The sequence below is a fragment of the Tenebrio molitor genome, chromosome 5 (genome assembly GCF_963966145.1).
Source record: "Tenebrio molitor chromosome 5, icTenMoli1.1, whole genome shotgun sequence".
Classification (NCBI taxonomy): Eukaryota; Metazoa; Arthropoda; class Insecta; order Coleoptera; family Tenebrionidae; genus Tenebrio; species Tenebrio molitor.
The window spans coordinates 19,632,257-19,651,134 of record NC_091050.1 but is presented as its reverse complement, the minus strand read 5'-3'; the positions used below and the strand labels follow the sequence as shown (position 1 = coordinate 19,651,134).

The following is an 18,878-nucleotide window of genomic DNA, read 5'->3' as shown; positions in this document are numbered from 1 at the left end:
AATGCTCCATGCGTCTATCAAGCAGAGACTGCAGACCAACCTCACCGAGCAGAAGACCTTGTGGACACCCACGAGGCGGATATGCACCATTCAACATGAAGACTACATTCTTCAGGAATCTGCGTTGCACTCGCTCCAAAAGAGAAGAGTGAACATCATATATCGGTGACCACACAAGGGAAGCATACTCGAGCCGGGATCTCACATAGGTGATGTACAGAAGCTTCAGGGTCGCGACATCAGAGAATTCCCTGCCAGCACGCAAAACAAATTGAAGTGAAATGAAGTGAACATAACCTCAACTATGATTTGGTGTAAAATTGTTATACAGCTGGTCCATATGCGCACATTTTAGGGTGGTGCAGTGTGGTTTTTTACTTAATTTTGATATTGACAATTATTTATTAAAAAAATGTCACTATACGCTGATTACGAAATTCAATCACTAATGAGATTGATTGATTGTAATTGATTTATAATTAAACGATACCAAGTGGTCAGCGTTATTAGTATTTTTTATTGCGTACAAAATAAATTCAAAAATAACCTTTATGTAACTAACCCTGTATGTATATTAAATTATTTCAAATGCATTATTAATTTACCTCATGATTGCTGGTTGCTACTAATGCTATTAAAATTATGAATTAAATATGTAATAAGATTTACTTCTCTGTAGGTAATCTTCATTGTATCTAGCTAGATAAATGTAAATAAAATGAAAAATATTTTTTGCATATCGTAATGAAAGTAGCATATTTTTAAACGAATAATCGTAGTGAAAGAACCTAGTAATTTTTTGCATCATTTTATTCTTTCTCCTTGGAGATGATTGTCAAAGCATAGGTACCAATTTTTTTATTTTTTTTTTATTTTTCATAAATCCTTATGCAAAAAATACTGTGTACAACACATTATGAAAGTCTCTTTTTTTCACTTATTTGCTTGAATAACTCGGGGTACGGTTGGCTTAAAAAAAAAAGAAAAAGTTCTGTCAGATTTTATTAAATTTTTATAGTTTGAAACGGCCTTTTAGAGTTTAGGTTAAAAAACTGCACTTATGTGTCAGAAATACTACTGTCAAACGGACACAAATTGACATAAATTGACAAATTAAATTTCCAATTCACATTAGGTCAGATTTCAATTCCCGTTTTTTTGAAGCTGTACGTCCTCGTTAATCATAATCAAACTGCAAATTCATGAAAAAAAGTATAACTTTCATAACTAGTTGTACAAATAACTTTTTCTACAAACAGTACAAACACCATTTAAAACAATTAAAAAATGAGGTTATGTTAAAAATATAATTGAAAGCAGGACGCAGAAGAGCATGGAGTCATGGAGTATTGCCTATTTTCAACACCGTCCCTCGATTGTAGGTAGGTAGAGCTTATTATTTTGGTATTCATGGGTCTTTCTGACGAGAGGCTAAATAACCCAGGACGATCCTTCCTTACCAATACGCATGCGTTAGTAACTTGGGTGCTTTTTTTACATGTACCGCATGGTACTGTACCGCGTGCTGCACGTAAGGCAAAGAACATTAGATGAGTAGAACACAAACTAAAGATATAATTATGTTTTTAGAATCTTTTAATAGGTCTATTATTGTATTCAATTTGGAGTCGTTTATGGCTATCTATTAAAGCACTCGTAGTTTAATAGATCTCTAAGAAAATTTTTATCAATATTTCAGTGTATTATTTTTTTTAATAATAATAATAATAATAATAAGTTTATTCATGCCAAGATACAGCGTATTTGCACACGTCAACCAACTAGATTTAACTACCTATAAGAGAATGCAGCTAAAAAATTCAACTAAGCATAATAATATATGTACATCAAATTATAATTAATAAGAAGTAAAAGAGCAAAAATGAAAGCAAAGAAAAATTATTGATCAACTACAAGACTTTGTGCACCCATATCATGTAAAATCAGTGAATTTATTCTCTAAAAACTCTTCAAACGAATAAAATTGTTTTTCTATAAGATATGATTTGATTTTACTCAACAGCATCTTTTCGTTAATGGTTTTTGTTATTTTCACCGGAAGTTTGTTAAAAAAATTTATGCAAAAATAATTTATACCATCCTTGGATTTAGATAATCTTATTGTTTTAAAGCTAATGGCTTCGGCTCGGGTGTGGTAGTCATGAAATGCACCAAGAGTAGGGTAGGAATCAAGATTTTTTATAATATGTTCTAGACACTTGTAGATGTATAGACAGGGTAGAGTGAGAATATTGAGTTTCTGAAAATATTCGTGGCAGTGATCCTTGTACCCTAATTTTGCAATTATTCTAATGGCTCTTCTCTGCAACCTAAACAGTCTATGCCGCGAAGGTGAATGACCCCATGCCAAAATGGCATACTGTAGATGACTCTGAATTAAAGCGTAATAAGCAATTTTTAAATACTGTTGGGACAAGACATCGCTCAAGTTACGTAAGAGATACAAATTTTTGGATATCTTTGTGGCCACCTCATCACCATGCTTATTCCAATTTAGCTGTTTATCTATAAATACCCCCAAGTATTTTGTAACATTAGAAAACGTTTCTGCAGTGGCATAGTTTTTTAATGTGAAAATTATAGAGATCGTTTTTTCTTTATTTAGAGTTAATTTGTTGGATATGAACCAATTTTCAGTAAGTGTAAGAAGATTCTTTTGATCAATCAACAGTTCAGTTAAAGATTTGGCCTTATTACTGACAGTCGTATCGTCGGCATACATTGTGACATTTTTATTTGATAAATATCCTGGGAGGTCATTAATAAAAATTAAAAAGAGAATGGGACCAAGTATAGATCCCTGAGGTACACCGTGGATAATCTTCTTTTCAACTGAGTAAGACCCATTTGTACGAACAATTTGTGTACGATCACTTAAAAATGACAAAATAAATTTTGTACTTGCAGGGTGGAAATTATATAATAAAAGTTTTTTGATTAATAGTTCATGCGATACACAATCAAACGCTTTGGTTAAATCAAGAAAATATGTGTGATAAAATTCATTTTGTTCGAAGCTGTTTAAAATGTTGCACGTAAGATGGAGAATTGCTGAAGTCGTTGAGTAGTTCTTTCTGAAACCAAACTGGTAGAGTGTAAGTAGTTTATTATTATCCAAGAACTTGATGATTTGAGATAACATAAGTCTTTCAAAAATTTTAGAAAAGATGGGCAATACTGAAATGGGTCTATAATTATTTACATCCTCAGCGTCGCCTTTCTTAAAAATCGGTGCCACTGCTGCTTTTTTAAGCTGGTCGGGAAATAACCCTTGTTTAACAGCACAGTTGAATAATTTAGTTATAGGCGAGATCAAACAGTTCTGCACCGTTTTTACAAGAGACGTCGAAAATCCAAAAATGTCTTTGGTGTTATTATTTTTTAATTGTTTAATTACATCTCTGACTTCTACTTCCGAAACTTCGTGAAAATAAAAAAAACCACTGCACTTGGCATCAGTAACATTCGTGGACCTCATTATATTTATGGGACTATCTGTGGCTGTCGGTAAACTGGAGATAATTTTATCGGCTATAGATGAGAAATAATCATTAAACTCGTTTGCTGTTATGGTACACTGAAGGTCTTTTTTAGGTTTATGTTGATTTATGATGCTCCAAAGGGCTTTGGGATTACCTTTGTTATGTCTTACGAAACATTCATTTGCTTTCATTTTTGCCTCCTTTATGGCGCCAAGATATCTTTTTTTTAAACTAGACAAAAGTTGTTTAGTTTCTATAGTCTCATGAAGTTTATAAGCGTCATTTAGTAAACCAAGAGTTTCCCGCATTTTCTGTAAATTAGAATTAAACCAATTATTACTACAAGAGACTTTAGAATTACGTTTAAATGTAACCATTTGCTCAGGAAAAGCAGTATTAAATATAGACAAAATGTTATTTAAAAACATATCAAATTTATGGTTTATATCGAAGTCATAAGTTAAAAAGTCCCAGTCAATATTGTCTAAGCAGTGGTAAAAAATGAATTTTCCATATTGTGTAATGGGTCTAACACGTTTTGTTTCCATTTTACACTTACGATTGAAGAAACAATTTTTTACCTGCACTAAAACTCCTGTATGATCGGAAAAATCCGTTTCCAGTGGAGATGTGCGCACAAAATCACACGGTATATTTGTGAAAACATTATCAATATGGGAATTGTTTCTAGTGGGAAAATCTACAAGGGCATATAACCCAAAACTACTGAATAAATCTGTTAGTTGTTGAACATTTTCGTTTTTCAAGTTAAAATGAATATTAAAATCCCCGCCAAAAACCACATTCTTATCTTTATAATCAATTACATCCAATACTTTACAAATGTTTTCGCATAGAACTTCGAATTTACCCAATGGTGATCTGTAGACGACAATCAAATACAAGTTGAATTCTGGTAGATAAGTGCCAATTATTTCGCAGTCAATTTCGGATGACAGGCTCTTGACAAATTGAAGGGATTTGAACTGATGGCAACTGAGAATAAACTGGATGACACCTCCATGGGTATGATTTGACCTGTGAAGCTTTCCGCTGTCGTGAATGATTCTATTCGCACAATGTCACTTTCCGCTGGCTTGAGCCAGTGTTCTCCAAAACATAGAGCATCTAAAGGTTGTGATTCCATTACCATTTCGATTGCACCAATTTTGTTTCGTAAACACTGGATATTTAAAAACAAAATGTTTATACACTGGTTCCAGTTCTCTGATTGCTAGACTTCGTATACAGTTTGACTTCTTACGACTGCCACTTGTCTTCTGTAGGCTTCACATTCATAGTCGAAGCGAGAATGATTTACTTTAATATTTATATTGTTGATATTGTTAAGTTTGGAACAATTAATGCAGACTGTATTATTTTGACATTCACTTTCAGTATGACCCGCTTTGCCGCAGTTCAGACACAGGATTTCTTTTATTTGACAATTATTACTCATGTGATTGAAACCTCCACATTTGTAGCACCTTATGATATTAACATGTTCAAACACTGAGCATGCCTTCCATTTAACAAATACTGATTTTAGATTTATGAATGTAGAGTAAGTTAGAGGATCGACTTCTATAATCGCGAAGTAATTATTCTTCATTTTTTTACAGACGATCATACGGAATAAACCTTTCATATTTTTTAAAGAAGAATTTTGATTTATAAGACACTGTTTCAATTCCTCTTCCGTCATTTCATTGTTAAAGCCCACGATTTTAATTTTCGGATTATGCGGCTTGAACTTTTTAACTTCATACTCTTTGCCCATTTTTGTCTTCACTTCTTCTTCCAATTTATTGGCCTCTTCTTGGTTGCAACAAGCAATTGCGACGCTCCCATTTCGCAGACGTTTAACTTTTGTGATGCCCACTTGAACTTCTTCGGGATTAATTTTATCCTGTAGGGTTTCAAAAGTTACATTGGCATTCTGGGAAGATTTTGGTTTTAAAATAACAACATCTTTACTAGGTTTGAGGGCTTCACTGTATAGTTGCTTATCTTGATGGAGGACGTTTTTAACATTTTCCGTGATCCTTAATTGTCCGTTTGAGAGTGTGTTAAACTTTTGATCAATTTGTATTTGTACCTCTTTTTTGAACGATAAGAACTGTTGAGATAGTTCTTCTCTTACTTTCCCTACAAGACTTTTTGTGTCGAGCGTTTGTCGTGTTTATTGTCATTTACACCAAAAAACTTCCAATATTAATGTTCAAACTCTACTTTTTAACATATGTTGCAGATGTAGTTGCATTCGTAACCTTGAATTACCAATTACATAATACAAAATTCCCTAGAATTTGAAAATTTAACTTTTTTATTTAAAAATAAAAAAAAATCTAAAAAATAACATAAAAAGCTCGCCTACGGGTCGTTTTCTGGAGCTGCGCCAAATCAACCCTTATAAAACTCGTTGTCCAACATCTAAAATCGTTTCCTCGGAAACGCATACATTTAGTAGAGTTACCTTCAGGAAGGCGTGGAAACGCTGCAAGCATTCGGGGCACTTTTCCAGATTCCGCAATATTATCGGAAATTTTTGTATTATAAAACAAAAATGTTTATGTAATTATGTTATTAATATAAATTAATTTATCTTAAAATCGTTTTCATTCCAAAACTAATATACTTTTTACGTTTGTTGTTGTAGAATCCTTATTGGATTAAATATTAAAATTCACAGTTAACAGCTGACGTGCGAGTTCTGGGACATCCTGTATAAATGAGTTTACTACATAAAGAAGGTCTTTTATTGTATTGTTTCTTATTAGATACGCAAGTGTTGTTCTAATTTTTAAACAATAAATTTGCGATATTTCCGTGAACGTCAAATTTAAATAACGCGCAAAATTATAGGACTTGCGCACAAGTATGGAATGGCCTGGGTCATTTAGCCTCTCGTGTCTTTCTGTGCTGCTCTGTCAAAACGTCATTGTGACAAACGACTTGTCATTACTTTTAACACTAGTGGAAAAAAACTTAATTTTTAATGCATGTACGCCGTGTTAAGGAATTGACTTTTTACTAGTTTTTATAGAAAAATAACTATTTAAATATAAATATATGTGTTATTAAATTCAAAATTATTTACCACCACTATACATATAAATCTACAAGTGTAATACCCGTACTTCCAAGCTTTGTACTTTGATAAAAATGTCTTGATAACTAATAACATTACAATAAAGTTTTTAACCATCTCAAATATCTTGTCTTAATTTTAAACCGATTTTCACACCGTTCAATGACTTCAACACGGATTCTGCAGCTAGCTCCAATTTGTGTTCTGGAAAAGCTGGAAAAAACTCAAAGTTTCTCACGATCTTGGCAACCAAACTCTTGATAACTAACATGGCGAATTTTTGACCTGTAACCAAACTAGTACACGTTTGTTTCTTCAAAAGTAAAACTAACCAATGCAGCTTCTGAGTCCTGCGCTGAACGGTATGAAAGCAAATGGTTTCTTCTCTTTGTCATCGTCAAATCTGCTCGGATCGAATTTATCCGGATCAGGATAAAACCTAGGATTCATGTGTATTCCGTGAGCAAACAGAAACACAGTTACTCCTTTGGGTATGGTAATCCCATCTAAAAGAACATCACGAAATAAAATCATTTTACGGTACCTAGTTTTCACAATATACTAAATTCCACGTCTTGATCAATTTCTCTCCCTTGAAGCGGTAAAGGAGAATACAATCGCAAACCCTCTTTTACGACATTTTCTAAATATTTCATTTCTTGTAAGTTGGCATAGGTAACTTTTGCCTCTTGTCCATTTCCAAATATCCGTTCTTGTTCTTCCAGTATTTTGTCCTTAAATTTAAAATAAATTAGGATTTTTGTTTTGGTTTTAGACCAGAAAATGAGAGGAGACTTACTTGAACTTCCTTGTGCTTGGCTAAACAAAACAAAATAAAACTTGTTGCCGCAGCTGTCGTCTCATAACCCTAAAACAAACTGCAATCAAGATGATCTCCCAATTTGACAATTTGAGTAAATGACAGTACCGCAAATATTAAAGTGTTTAATTCTTCTCTTATTTCCTTGTGAGACAGAGTTTCATCAGCTTCAAGAATCGTGTCTAAAAATGCTTTTCTTCCGTTATCTTCATCTGGTTCTGTAGAACTCTTCGTCGGCTTGTTTCTTAATTGTTCTAGTTTTTTACTTATTACGCTGTCAGTGAAACCATGCAAATGTTTTAAAGATTCTTGCTCTACAGCGTAATCTCTAGTAAAGCGGTAAATACAATCATAACATTTTGTGATCGACATTGTACGGTTCATAAATATTTTGCTCATATTTTTTACGCTTTGAAAGTATAACGAATTTTCTCTATTTTGCACATTCATCTTGGTACCCGTAACAGATTCTAATAAAAATCAAATTTCTTTAACTATAATTTCAAAAGAGAAAACATTACTCATTACCACACACTATATCGAGGGTACAGCGAGTGATATGCGGATGAATATCCATACTTTTGGTGTTGTCCATTTTTGATAATTTTTCAACTAATACGGAGCCTCCAGATTCAAAAATTTCAACAAATTTCTCCAATATTTTATAATGAAAGATAGGATTCAAAAGTCTACGACGACTTTTCCATTTTTCACCTAGAAGTGAAATAAAATCAATAAGCTAATCTTGTACTTTTAGTACAATCAGTTTCTTGGACGTTCGCTTTATAATTTTTTTACGCTATTAAGAACTTTTTCAAATTAAGAATAACGAAAAAATTATACACATCCTAAGAACAATTATTAAAATAATTAATTTAAAAGACCATTTGCTGTTGCAATTCCCTTTCCTAGCCAGGATTCCAAATATTTCATATTATTCGGTCTTGATAATAATTTTTTGCTGCTTAATAAAAATTCAAAAAAGTCATAATCCGAGGATAGCAACATGTGGCCAACAGGACCCAATCTGAAATGTACCATAGTTCCGTATTCATTGGTGTATTTGTGAAATGTTTTTAATATATCTGAAATTTGATCAAGCTACAATTATTAATTATTAAGCATGGGTCAAATATTACCTGAAGTTGTTGAAAAATCTCCTGCATTGCCCAGGATCGGTTGCGTAGGAGGAGTAGGAAAATTTTTGAAAAATTTCTTTAACTTGTATAATTTTTGTAGATACAGGAAATAAATCCACACTATGAAACCAGTTATGGAAATAATTATGTTCACAGTAAGATAATCCATGCTCAGGGATTCTTTTTAAACTAAAAATCACAAAAACTAAATAAACTCAATCGTCGCTGAATACATTTTTTATTGTTTGCTTGATGTGGTCATATGTAAAAATAATATTGTATGAATGTTGCACAAGTTTAAGTATGTATTAAAAAGATTACGGACTATAGTAAATATCGGGATATTAAAAATTATCTTGGTCAAAGGTGGTCATGGATTGGAAAACGTTCGTCTCAACTTATTTAATGTGACCTTTTTTATGAGTCACAGAGCCAGTTTCGTAAAACACACCAACACAATTGTAAGGCATGCACAAAAATCCTTCGGCATTACTGTAAAGTGTGGGAAGTCCTCTCGAAAATTGATTTTGACATTAAAAAAATGATTTGACACAAAGCTTCGACAATTATTTGAAAATCCATGACCACCTTTGACCAAGATGATTTTTGATATCCCGGTATTATCGGGTGTTTTTTTTTTAATATGTACGAGTATACAGGCTGATTCACGTAGCCCGTTCATTAGAAACTTTTTGATTTCCCAAAATCATATTAATATGAAAATTGGTAGTTGACTATAATCGACTACTCCAAGTTCAAATGAAATATTTTCAAAATGGCGACACTTCCCTGCAACCTCGCTTTTTTTCAAAAAAGATGACAGGTCAAAAACGATGACAGACAAGTGTTGACAAAAAGATGTTCTAAACTCAAAATTTAACGTAGAATCGAAATGTGAAGTTAAAATGAGGCCTTTCCATTTAAAAAAATTAAGATGGCGTCAATTTCCGGTATTTCCGGAACTGCCACCATTTTGAAAATATTTCATTTGAACTTGGAGTAGTCGATTATAGTTAAGTACCAATTTTCATATTAATATGATTTGAGGAAATCAGAAAGTTTCTAATGAACGGGCTACGTGAATCAGACTGTATGTACGGTCGGTGGACAAATAAAACTGGGACACTTAAAATTTCATCTATGTAAATCAGACCATTTAATTGTCAATATATTTGTCAGTGTCTATATATGTAATATGTTAACCTATTTGTGATAAAGCCGTAATTAAATCATGCAAATTTGTAAATTTTAACTTATGTGATTGTCATTTTTTTCCCAGATTTATTTGTCCATCGACTGTACACTTCTATTCAATAAAAAGTGGTACAAGTGCTGCACTCAATTTTAGCAATATTTTGCTAATTTAAGTTCTTTTTAACGTTAAAATGTTACATAACGCTAAAAGAAAACGTTTCGTCAAGTTCCCAGTGTCGCTTAATTTTTATAACAGTATTCTTATTTTTTATGATTATTTTTAAAGTTAAAATTTAATTAGCCGTATCACTTTTTATTGAATAGAAGTGTACATCTATGTATACAGTGCATTTTTTTTAACTGTTGCCATAGGGAATTGCATGGTAAAACTTATACCCCCTGTTAACTTTTGTTCTGATGAAAATATTCAAACCATTTTTGGAACAAAGTTGGAAGATTTTTTAAACTACCGGATAGTTTACAATTCAATATCCTAAACTGTCGAAAAAGTTGTGAAAAAATATTTTAAAGCGCGCCGGAATAATAGTACGTCGAGCGGCCGCCAGAATAGCGTCCCTTCGGCTCAACCTGACCAAATTCCATTCCAGTGCGACATTTACAAAATAGTCGAAGAAAAACATTTCGAACAATTCCTTTGATAATTTGTGTTAATGTGTTGAATTATTTGTGCGTTAACGTTTTTACGTTTTGTTTTTTTTATAAAGAAATTTAATCATAGCCACCAGAAGATCTCGCTATTTATTTTTTAAATGAAACTGACAAAAATCAAAAGTGGGGATAGGCAGTTGCTGGTTGAGCCGACAAGGACGCTATTCTGGCGGCCGCTCGACGGACTATTATTCCGGCGTGGTACAAATATTTTTTTCACAACTTTTTCGACAGTTTAGGATATTGAATTGTAATCTATACGATAATTTAAAAAATCTTTCAACTTTGTTCCAAAAATGGTTTGAATATTTTTATCAGAACAAAAGTTAACAGGGGGTATAAGTTTTACCATGCAATTCCCTATGGCAACAGTTAAAAAAATGCACTGTATGTAATGCAATACATATATCGGTGTTTTTTAAAATTTCACCTCGTAGTGGGCGTTGAAGAGTCGATTGTGAACGCACCACTCGTGTAAAACGTAAGATTTAAAAAAGATTTTCGTGTTCGTTTCCTGGAAAGTGGTATATAACTAAATATATAAACTTTCCCGGTTATATACCTAACTTGACATCTGTCAAAGATAACCTCAAAATTTACAATAAATTAATGTTTTTTAAGACTGCCTAAAAGAACACGAAAAATGTTATTCAATATTCGTGCGCTGTCAGTTTTAAGGTATTCGGCCTGTTTAGTAGCACTTGGCTGACGCCGCGTGCTTCAAATTTCGGCCTCATACCTGAAAAGTGATCTGACAGTGCTACTCATATGAAAATAACTATTAAACAACTGATTCGTGATCCGTAACCTGTATAGTGCGTTCACAATCGTCTCTTCAACGCCTGCTATGAGGTGAAATAAAAAAACACCCGATATTATGTGTAAAATATACCGAGCGATCATTTAAAAAATAAATCGAGTTTGCTTTGGAGCCTATGCTATAGCATGGGTTGCCATAGGTAACACGCCGACTCGATTTATTTTTTAATTGATCGCACCGTACCTACAATGAAATTTAAAAGACTCCATAAATATTTAAATAGGTAATCAAGAATTTAATGTACACCAATTTATTTTTATTTCCCAATAGAAGTTATCAGTGTGACCTTCGTGTCTATGTAGACACAGAAAATTTTTTTCTTATTATCAACAAAAAAAATTCAAGGTCCACTGCCTAAATTGTACACATTTTCTCCAGACTAACTCCATATATCAGGCTTCGATGGATATTTACTGTGATTTTTTGAGTTTATTGCTAGATTTAAAATTTATATTTAGAACGTGCCACTTTTTAGTACGAAATTAGGGTACTGTGTTTTATCTCTTTTATGTAATCGCAATGTTGTGTTTTGTACGTAATTAATTACTAATTTAATTAGTATTGAAAGAAATGTCGAAATACCTAGCTATTTGTGTAATAAATTAGGAAATGTAATTTTTTTCCGTATTAGGCATGGGATTTTTTATCGTGGCGATAGCCGAGATCAAACATGCCGTGTACGGAAAAAATAGTTTTCCTACGTATTGCACACATGATTTTTTTTACTGGAGTTTGGAATAGTTATTTACATAAAAGTCAAAATTTTACAAAATCGAAAAAATTTATTTTGCGTCTTGTAAAGTCTTTGCAGTACTAGTCCGGAAAATTCAATTTTCCTGCGCGTAAATAAGCAGGAAAATATTGTTTCCAAGACTATTTCCGGAAAAATAAATTAAATTTGGATATTTTAAATATTCTATTATTTACATATTCCTATCTAAGTTAAAAAGCGGAATTATGATTTTTCTGCTTTGGCTAGCATAGAGAAACAATTTTGTTCGATAACAATATAACAAAACCTTCTTTTTTAATCGGATAATTTTTGTGCGACGCTGTCAGAATTTGAGAATTTTCTCCTATGTGAACGGATTTTGATAAATGTCACCACTTGTCAAAACGAAACGTCAAGCTAATTTTAAAGATTTTAAGCGATTTGGAGCCTTTAAGGGGCTCGTTTCACTCGCGTTTTAAACTGGCCCACTCGTACCAAAAAACCTCAATTTACACAAGAACTCGTCAAATAAACTACTATTACATATTTCACAAAAACTTTTTGGTGATAAATTTACGAATTTGAATTGGACATTTTTCTTCTGATTAGAGTTCGACAGCGTAGCTGGAGGGCTTTAATCTTTGAAGAAAAATGTCCAATTCAATGAGTAAATTTATCAAACACAAACAGTTTGAGTAGATAAATTAGAAAATTTATCCGATCGAAAAAAACAAGGTCGAGTTATATGTATTTGTTGAGATTATTTCCAGAACAAAAAAAAAAACAACAAACAACGACAATATCTTATTATTTATCGACGAAGAAGTCATTTTCATTAAATCATAAAATGAACTGTCAAATGTGACAAGATGAAAGAAAAATTTTAATCACTGACAAGAGGAAGGGAATTTTTATCCGAGATAAACAAAAATGATTGGTCCAAAAGTCAAATTCTCATTGGACCATTATCTGTGTTGCTATAGTGATGGAAATAATCATGAAAAATTGTGAAGGCGTTGAAATTGTTCGCTAGAGTAAATTAAAATGTCTGATACAAGCGAATCGTTTGTTATTAACGAATATGCAAAACAGGCTGAATACCTGAAAAGTAACAGCGCAGGAATATTGAACAATATTTTGCGTGTTAGTTTAAGCAAAGGCTTAAAAAACATTAATTAGTTGTAAATTTTGAGGTTATCTTTAACAGATTTCTACATAGTTACGTATCTCAGGAAACGATCACAACTGAATTTTTAGTGTTGAAATATTATTTCCGCCCTTGTTAGGAAATATTCCACTTTTCCTAACTCATATTAGTATTCAAATACTTATGTTAGTTTTCCAAACTCTAGTAGAATAACTCATTTAACCTTATTGTAGTGCAGTTACTGAAAAAATATTTTGGATTATTTTTTAAACAGTCCTGTCAGCCAATCGTAATCAGGAAAAAATTCAAATGGACCAATAGCATCAAAATTACACTGACTATTTGCTAGTAGCTAATTACCGCGATAATTTTTTCGTTGTTAAGGTAGCGCAGCCATTTGTTTCAATATAAACATTAAAAATTCAGCACCATCGCCATTATGGAGTACTATCGCGGCCAAAATACTTTGGTCGTCACTTTTTGACACTTCAAATGTAAATCAAGTATTAATGTCAATATACATGACAATTTCAAAGTATTCTTGTCAAAAATATGGCACCTTCAGTTTTTGATAAATATAGAATCGTCTTACTTGCTTCTGAAGGTTGTCTAAACCGTGACCATGTTGATCTTTTGCTTTGAACCCTGCCTCCGCAGCTGGGATTTACCCCACCCGTATGACACTGATAGATTAAAATAATTTTGACAGTAGTAAAAAATAAGGTTAAAGATCCTAAAGTTTGCTTTACAATTGAATGTCATTTATGTCACATTGACGACCAAAGTATTTTGGCCGCGATAGTACCTACCATTCAGATCAGATTTCGCTTTTGAGATTTCACGTAGTTTAAAAAATAATCACGCCGAATTACATTCGTGATGGTAATTTTTTTTTGATAATTTATACTAGATTAGCACTCATCTTTGTTGCTACGAGTATTAGGAAATCTTCTATAGCAACAAGGATTCGTGCATCTAGTTAAAATTACCAAAAAATTACCATCACTTATGTAATTACTGTTGAAAATTTTTATACGTTAATTTGAGAAACGTTTCCTGCTTGATCCAATAAAACGATTTCTATTAAAGCAAAATTGTGACTTAAAAAACATTTTCAACAATTAAATTTTTCTACTTTGCGTCTGTATGAAACGTAGGTATGGAAGCTATTACAAAACTCATTTTGGGTGCTGTACCTAATATAAATTCGCGTTTTGAAACAAACTAATGCAATTTGAGTGACGAAAATGAAATGTCAAAATAAACGCCAAACCAAAACAAATTTTAATTTAAGTTGTTCCTGTGAAATATACATTAATCGTCACATTAGACGTCTTGGGCAGTTCAACTAATTCTAATCTCGTATTTCTGACGTGGTATATATAAAATTGTCTTCATTTGTTAATAACAATGGAAATTTGAATCTTCTAAAGAATATGACAAACACGATAAAATTCCCCAATTTGAAAATTGTTCATTTTCACTTAAAAGTGGCTTATTAGGTGCAAAGTAGAAAAAATAGGGTATGATATCTAATAAAATTATTAATATCTAATAATACAAAGTGTCTATAAAACAACGTAGGTATATCAAGAGTCCTGTGGAATTGGAATATATTTGATTTTTGCCTCTCCATAACATATTGTGGTATCAAATACAAAGACAGAGGTTATGTAAGTCCATTAATGACAGGTTTTGAATATACTGTTGTAAGGTGATATACGTTCTTTTATAGACACTTTGTACAAGAAAACATTATCATCTGACGAGGAAATACGAGTATATACTTGTTGTTAATATCTAATTAATATTAATATTAAATATCCTTACCTAGGTATTTTAAAATAAAAAAAATTGACGAATTCGCTTGACTGCAGAAGCGCGTTGGTGTGAATTCTTGTAAATTCTTCTAACGACAGTAAACTATTGGTACTCAAGCAAACAACAACATTGAGTTTTAAGACGGTGGTGGTGTCTGATGGAGTGGGGACTGCCCATTTTCTTTGATAAATAAAATGTCGTTTATAAAGTGGGCGAAGAGGAAAGTTTTCGGTGTGGAATTTTCAGCTGACAGTTTCCAACGCGGGGGAGGTGTGGAAGTTTGGTGGGGAGGCCTATCTATCACCAGAGGGTCCACGGTGAGGTGAAGGTCCTCAGAGACAAGGTTATTTGGTACCTGCAGGGCAGGTTGATGTCGCTCTTACCAGTATAGGTATCAGTTTTGGGACACATTACAGACGCTCGCGAGAGAGGAAATTTGAGAGGAGAGACAATTCAAATATATATAGTAAATTCATTTTTGTTATGATGAACTAGAGTTACTAAATTTAGTAACTTTTGTCTTGTGAACAGAACTTTTTACCGCGAATTTGGGCTTTTAAAAAGTTAGGTTATGGGTCACGTCATTTGCTTCTACAATTTTGTACTTTTTCATTACCTTTCCATTCTCTCCATGAATAATTTCTTTTATTTTGTTGAAAGCTTTTAAATGTGCTGCTTCGTCTGCTTGCTTATTGATGTTCTACTCCGTTTTGGGAATTCAGTCATTATGGCAGCCACAATAATATGACAATTTAAATCTTTGCCAACTGTCCAATTTGTAAAAAAATCTAACAAAAAAAAGTTCCAGCTAGTTCTTTATTACAAAAATGAATTTACTATACAGGAACAAGCGGTTCGTACTTCAAAATTTAGTTTAAAATTTGTTTCATGGTTTACAAATTCATTAATTTACTCTGCTAGTTTATTTACTAAATAATTTTCAATTCACGAGCCAGTTCGTTGAGAGTGACACAAAGCACAGAGTAATGACAAATTTTCAAAACAACTTTTTTTTTGAAGTTTAATTTATTTGCCAATTGTTTTCCGACTTTTATTAAAGAATAAGTTTACCCATGGTGGTTTCTGAATTCAGAAAAAATATTCTTTTTAAAAACGCTGCATTTAACTCCTATTAAAAAAAAACAAGTTAGCCTTGAGTCTCAAAAATGGACAACAAGGTAAAACTGAAAAGACGCATTTCATTGGTGTGAACTTCTTGTGGTCCTGGAAAATGAATTTGAACTCGCCGAGTATATATAATTAAATATACAAACATATTACACAGTTCCAGAATGATATAAGATATCAGTATCAGTATTTACTAATTTGTTTTATGTGAATAACATAAATGACAAAGCATCAAAGATGTATGAACAAATAATGCACTGCAATAGATGTCACAGCTTTATTCTGTTCTAAATTATTGCAAAAAGAGTTTGTTCTTTCTTTTTCCGATTGTTGAGCATTTTTATCATATTGATAGCTGAAGCAACATCGGTTAGTTATGAAAGATTTACAGAAGAAATTATGCCTTCTATACCCCGTTCATTTAAGCAACATAGTAATTACGTGGACACTGCGTGATCGGCTGCCAAAGAGGCTCCGCCTCTTGTTATAAGTCGTTTGAGACATACGCTCGATTAGCATAACATACATACGAGTACATCTTAAATTCTTAATTAAATAATATTTGGAAACAATGATTTTGACAATTATAAAATTAATTTGAAATTAGCTACTTTTCCTTCATTGTGTATTCGCTTCTGAGTTAGTAATACACGGGCACTGCATGTTCTAATAGTATTTTACAGTAGAAGTCCGTTAGGATAGCCTTTACTGCCGAGCCAGAGGTTTTGTGAGACGAGCTCGCAGAGCGAGTCGAATAATACTGGCGAGGCTGTAAAGGCCCTAACGGACGTGTATTGTACAATAGTTTTTGTAATATCTCTACGATTCGTTCAAAATTATCTTTTTGAAACACATTTTTTTCAACGCCATCGAAAAAACCGAATGATTAATAAGTGTGCGGAGGACGTCGTCATGTAAACCGTTGTTTGTGAAAAAAAATTGTTTCAATGTTGTTTGTCAGATTTGTTCAACGCTTAACTTTCCGTTGGAAATAAGTGAATGAAATCAATAAAAAATCGCAATCAAGATATTCCCGATGTCCGGAAGTGAGGTCATCGTCATTGCCTGCAAAATCGCGCTTGTGTTAGTGAAGTAGCATCTTCGATCTTGTCTCCATTTGCTGCTGTTTGTCAGATTTGTTCAACACTTAACTTTCCGTGGCATACGGATTTCGATTAATTCAAGGTGTGTCCCATAACATTAAACATTAATTATTGTACCAATTGTAAAAAAGTTGAAAAATAAAGTTTAGATCTACGTTGCTATAGTTATTTAGTCATTTATAACGGCCGCTCCCGCTCATAACGGACACCTATAACGGACTCCGGCCGTTATGAGGTTGTTTACATGGTGACAAACAGTCCAGAAAGCCACCTTTAACAACTAGATATTACAAAAATGAAATAAACACATCCTTTGTACTTCCATGGTTGCATTTTTGTCTAGTGTTGTCCAAAATAGAGTAAGCAGGTGAAAATCATATATTATTACATATTATGCAGCTTAAATGAACAAAGTATAGACGAAATTATAAGTTATACAGTGCGTTCGTAAAGTTCGGAATAAATTCGATAAAACAGTAAGCATTAATTTCTGAGAAAAATCCTCGAACCGGTCAACTTTGTTTTTAAAAAGTGTATATGGTTCAGTACTTTACTTATGTTGACAGCTTGTCATCTCCTAATAATGACGTCATCAATCACTTTTTTAAATGACAACGCCCATTTTTTCTTATTTTTCTGGTACGCCTTCATACTAGGTAAACGATCAATGAAAAAAATTGATACCTTACATAACAATTTTTTTGAGAAAATGACAAATGTTACTTCAAAAAATTTGATTTAATTTTTAACGTAATTTTTTTTATTTCATCCTGTGTCAAATTTCAATACTTTACGTCATAAGTTTGAATCCGGGAAAACGCAAAAAACGGCCGGACGCCGGTTAAGTGTTACTATTGGAAACACAAAAGTAACAATCGTACAAATCGCAATAACAATTATTCAGGTTTAAGAAATGTTTTTGTTCAAAACTAGATCTAAATACAAATTAACAATTTAACTATTTCGGCCACAAAGAAGATGATTTACTTACTTTCTCAGACTAAAAACGTTAGTTCACAAATAAAATAATACAACCATTTAAACCAAATCTAAAAAATAGGCCAGTCAGCATAACCTCTTCCGTAGGTAATTTTCTTCACATTATTTTCTGATTTCCATTTACAAAAATGGCTGCATTGTTTTTGATACCTTTCACCAGACTTGCTACTCTTGCTAGGTATTAATTCAGGACAGGCTTCTGCAGATTTTCTTACAATTTCTGGAGGATTTGCTTTAGAAGTCATTTTGACGCACCAAATTATTTCAACAAAATAAACAATTGCCAAACAGCCGTTGCTAATCATGTTCCAAAAATGTGACTAGATTTGGAGCATTTGTTAAACTATTTTGAAATTAATTTCAATGTTTCTTTCAAACGAAATTTGAGGCAGGATGAAATAAAATACATAACGACATTCGTCCGTGAACTCTTTTTACAGTATTCGTTTCGAGTTTCAAGACTCGGCTCCTTCGTCGCCTCGTCCTTAAACGTCTCACTCATACTGTAAACTATGAGTTCCCGGACTTATAACGTTAATTACTATTTTCAATGGGTTTAGTTACAATCGAAGGTTTATTTGAATAGACCAAACAATGTAGAAAATTTGCGACAGAGAATTCGCGCTGAAATAGGACAAATAAGCTCTGACATTATTGAGCGCAGTCGTAGAGGAAAGCGCAGTGCACAAAATGTCGGTGAGTGCCAAATAGTTAGCGGGAGGCAATTTCAAC

The 18,878-nt window shown here is 32.6% G+C and overlaps 1 protein-coding gene across 4 annotated transcripts; it reads right to left on the bottom strand.

Moving 5' to 3' along the window:
- Positions 1-6,560: 6,560 nt before the first annotated feature.
- Positions 6,561-15,258, bottom strand: LOC138131880 (cytochrome P450 4d2-like). 4 transcript variants are annotated; one of them, XM_069049146.1, is made up of 9 exons: positions 14,926-15,258; positions 8,554-8,742; positions 8,299-8,499; positions 7,943-8,128; positions 7,523-7,884; positions 7,394-7,462; positions 7,157-7,328; positions 6,927-7,100; positions 6,561-6,879 (listed from the first exon to the last, which is right to left on the bottom strand). In XM_069049146.1, the coding sequence occupies exons 2-9, from the start codon at positions 8,720-8,722 to the stop codon at positions 6,713-6,715; spliced, it is 1,500 nt and encodes a 499-aa protein (XP_068905247.1). In that variant the 5' UTR covers positions 8,723-8,742; positions 14,926-15,258; the 3' UTR covers positions 6,561-6,712. The 4 variants fall into 4 exon arrangements, 3 of the variants coding, with proteins under 3 accessions (XP_068905247.1, XP_068905248.1, XP_068905249.1); XM_069049147.1 differs by lacking the exon at positions 14,926-15,258 and having other exon boundaries at positions 8,299-8,515; positions 8,554-8,728; XR_011159933.1 differs by lacking the exon at positions 14,926-15,258 and having other exon boundaries at positions 6,738-6,879; positions 7,150-7,328; positions 8,554-9,199.
- Positions 15,259-18,878: the final 3,620 nt, after the last annotated feature.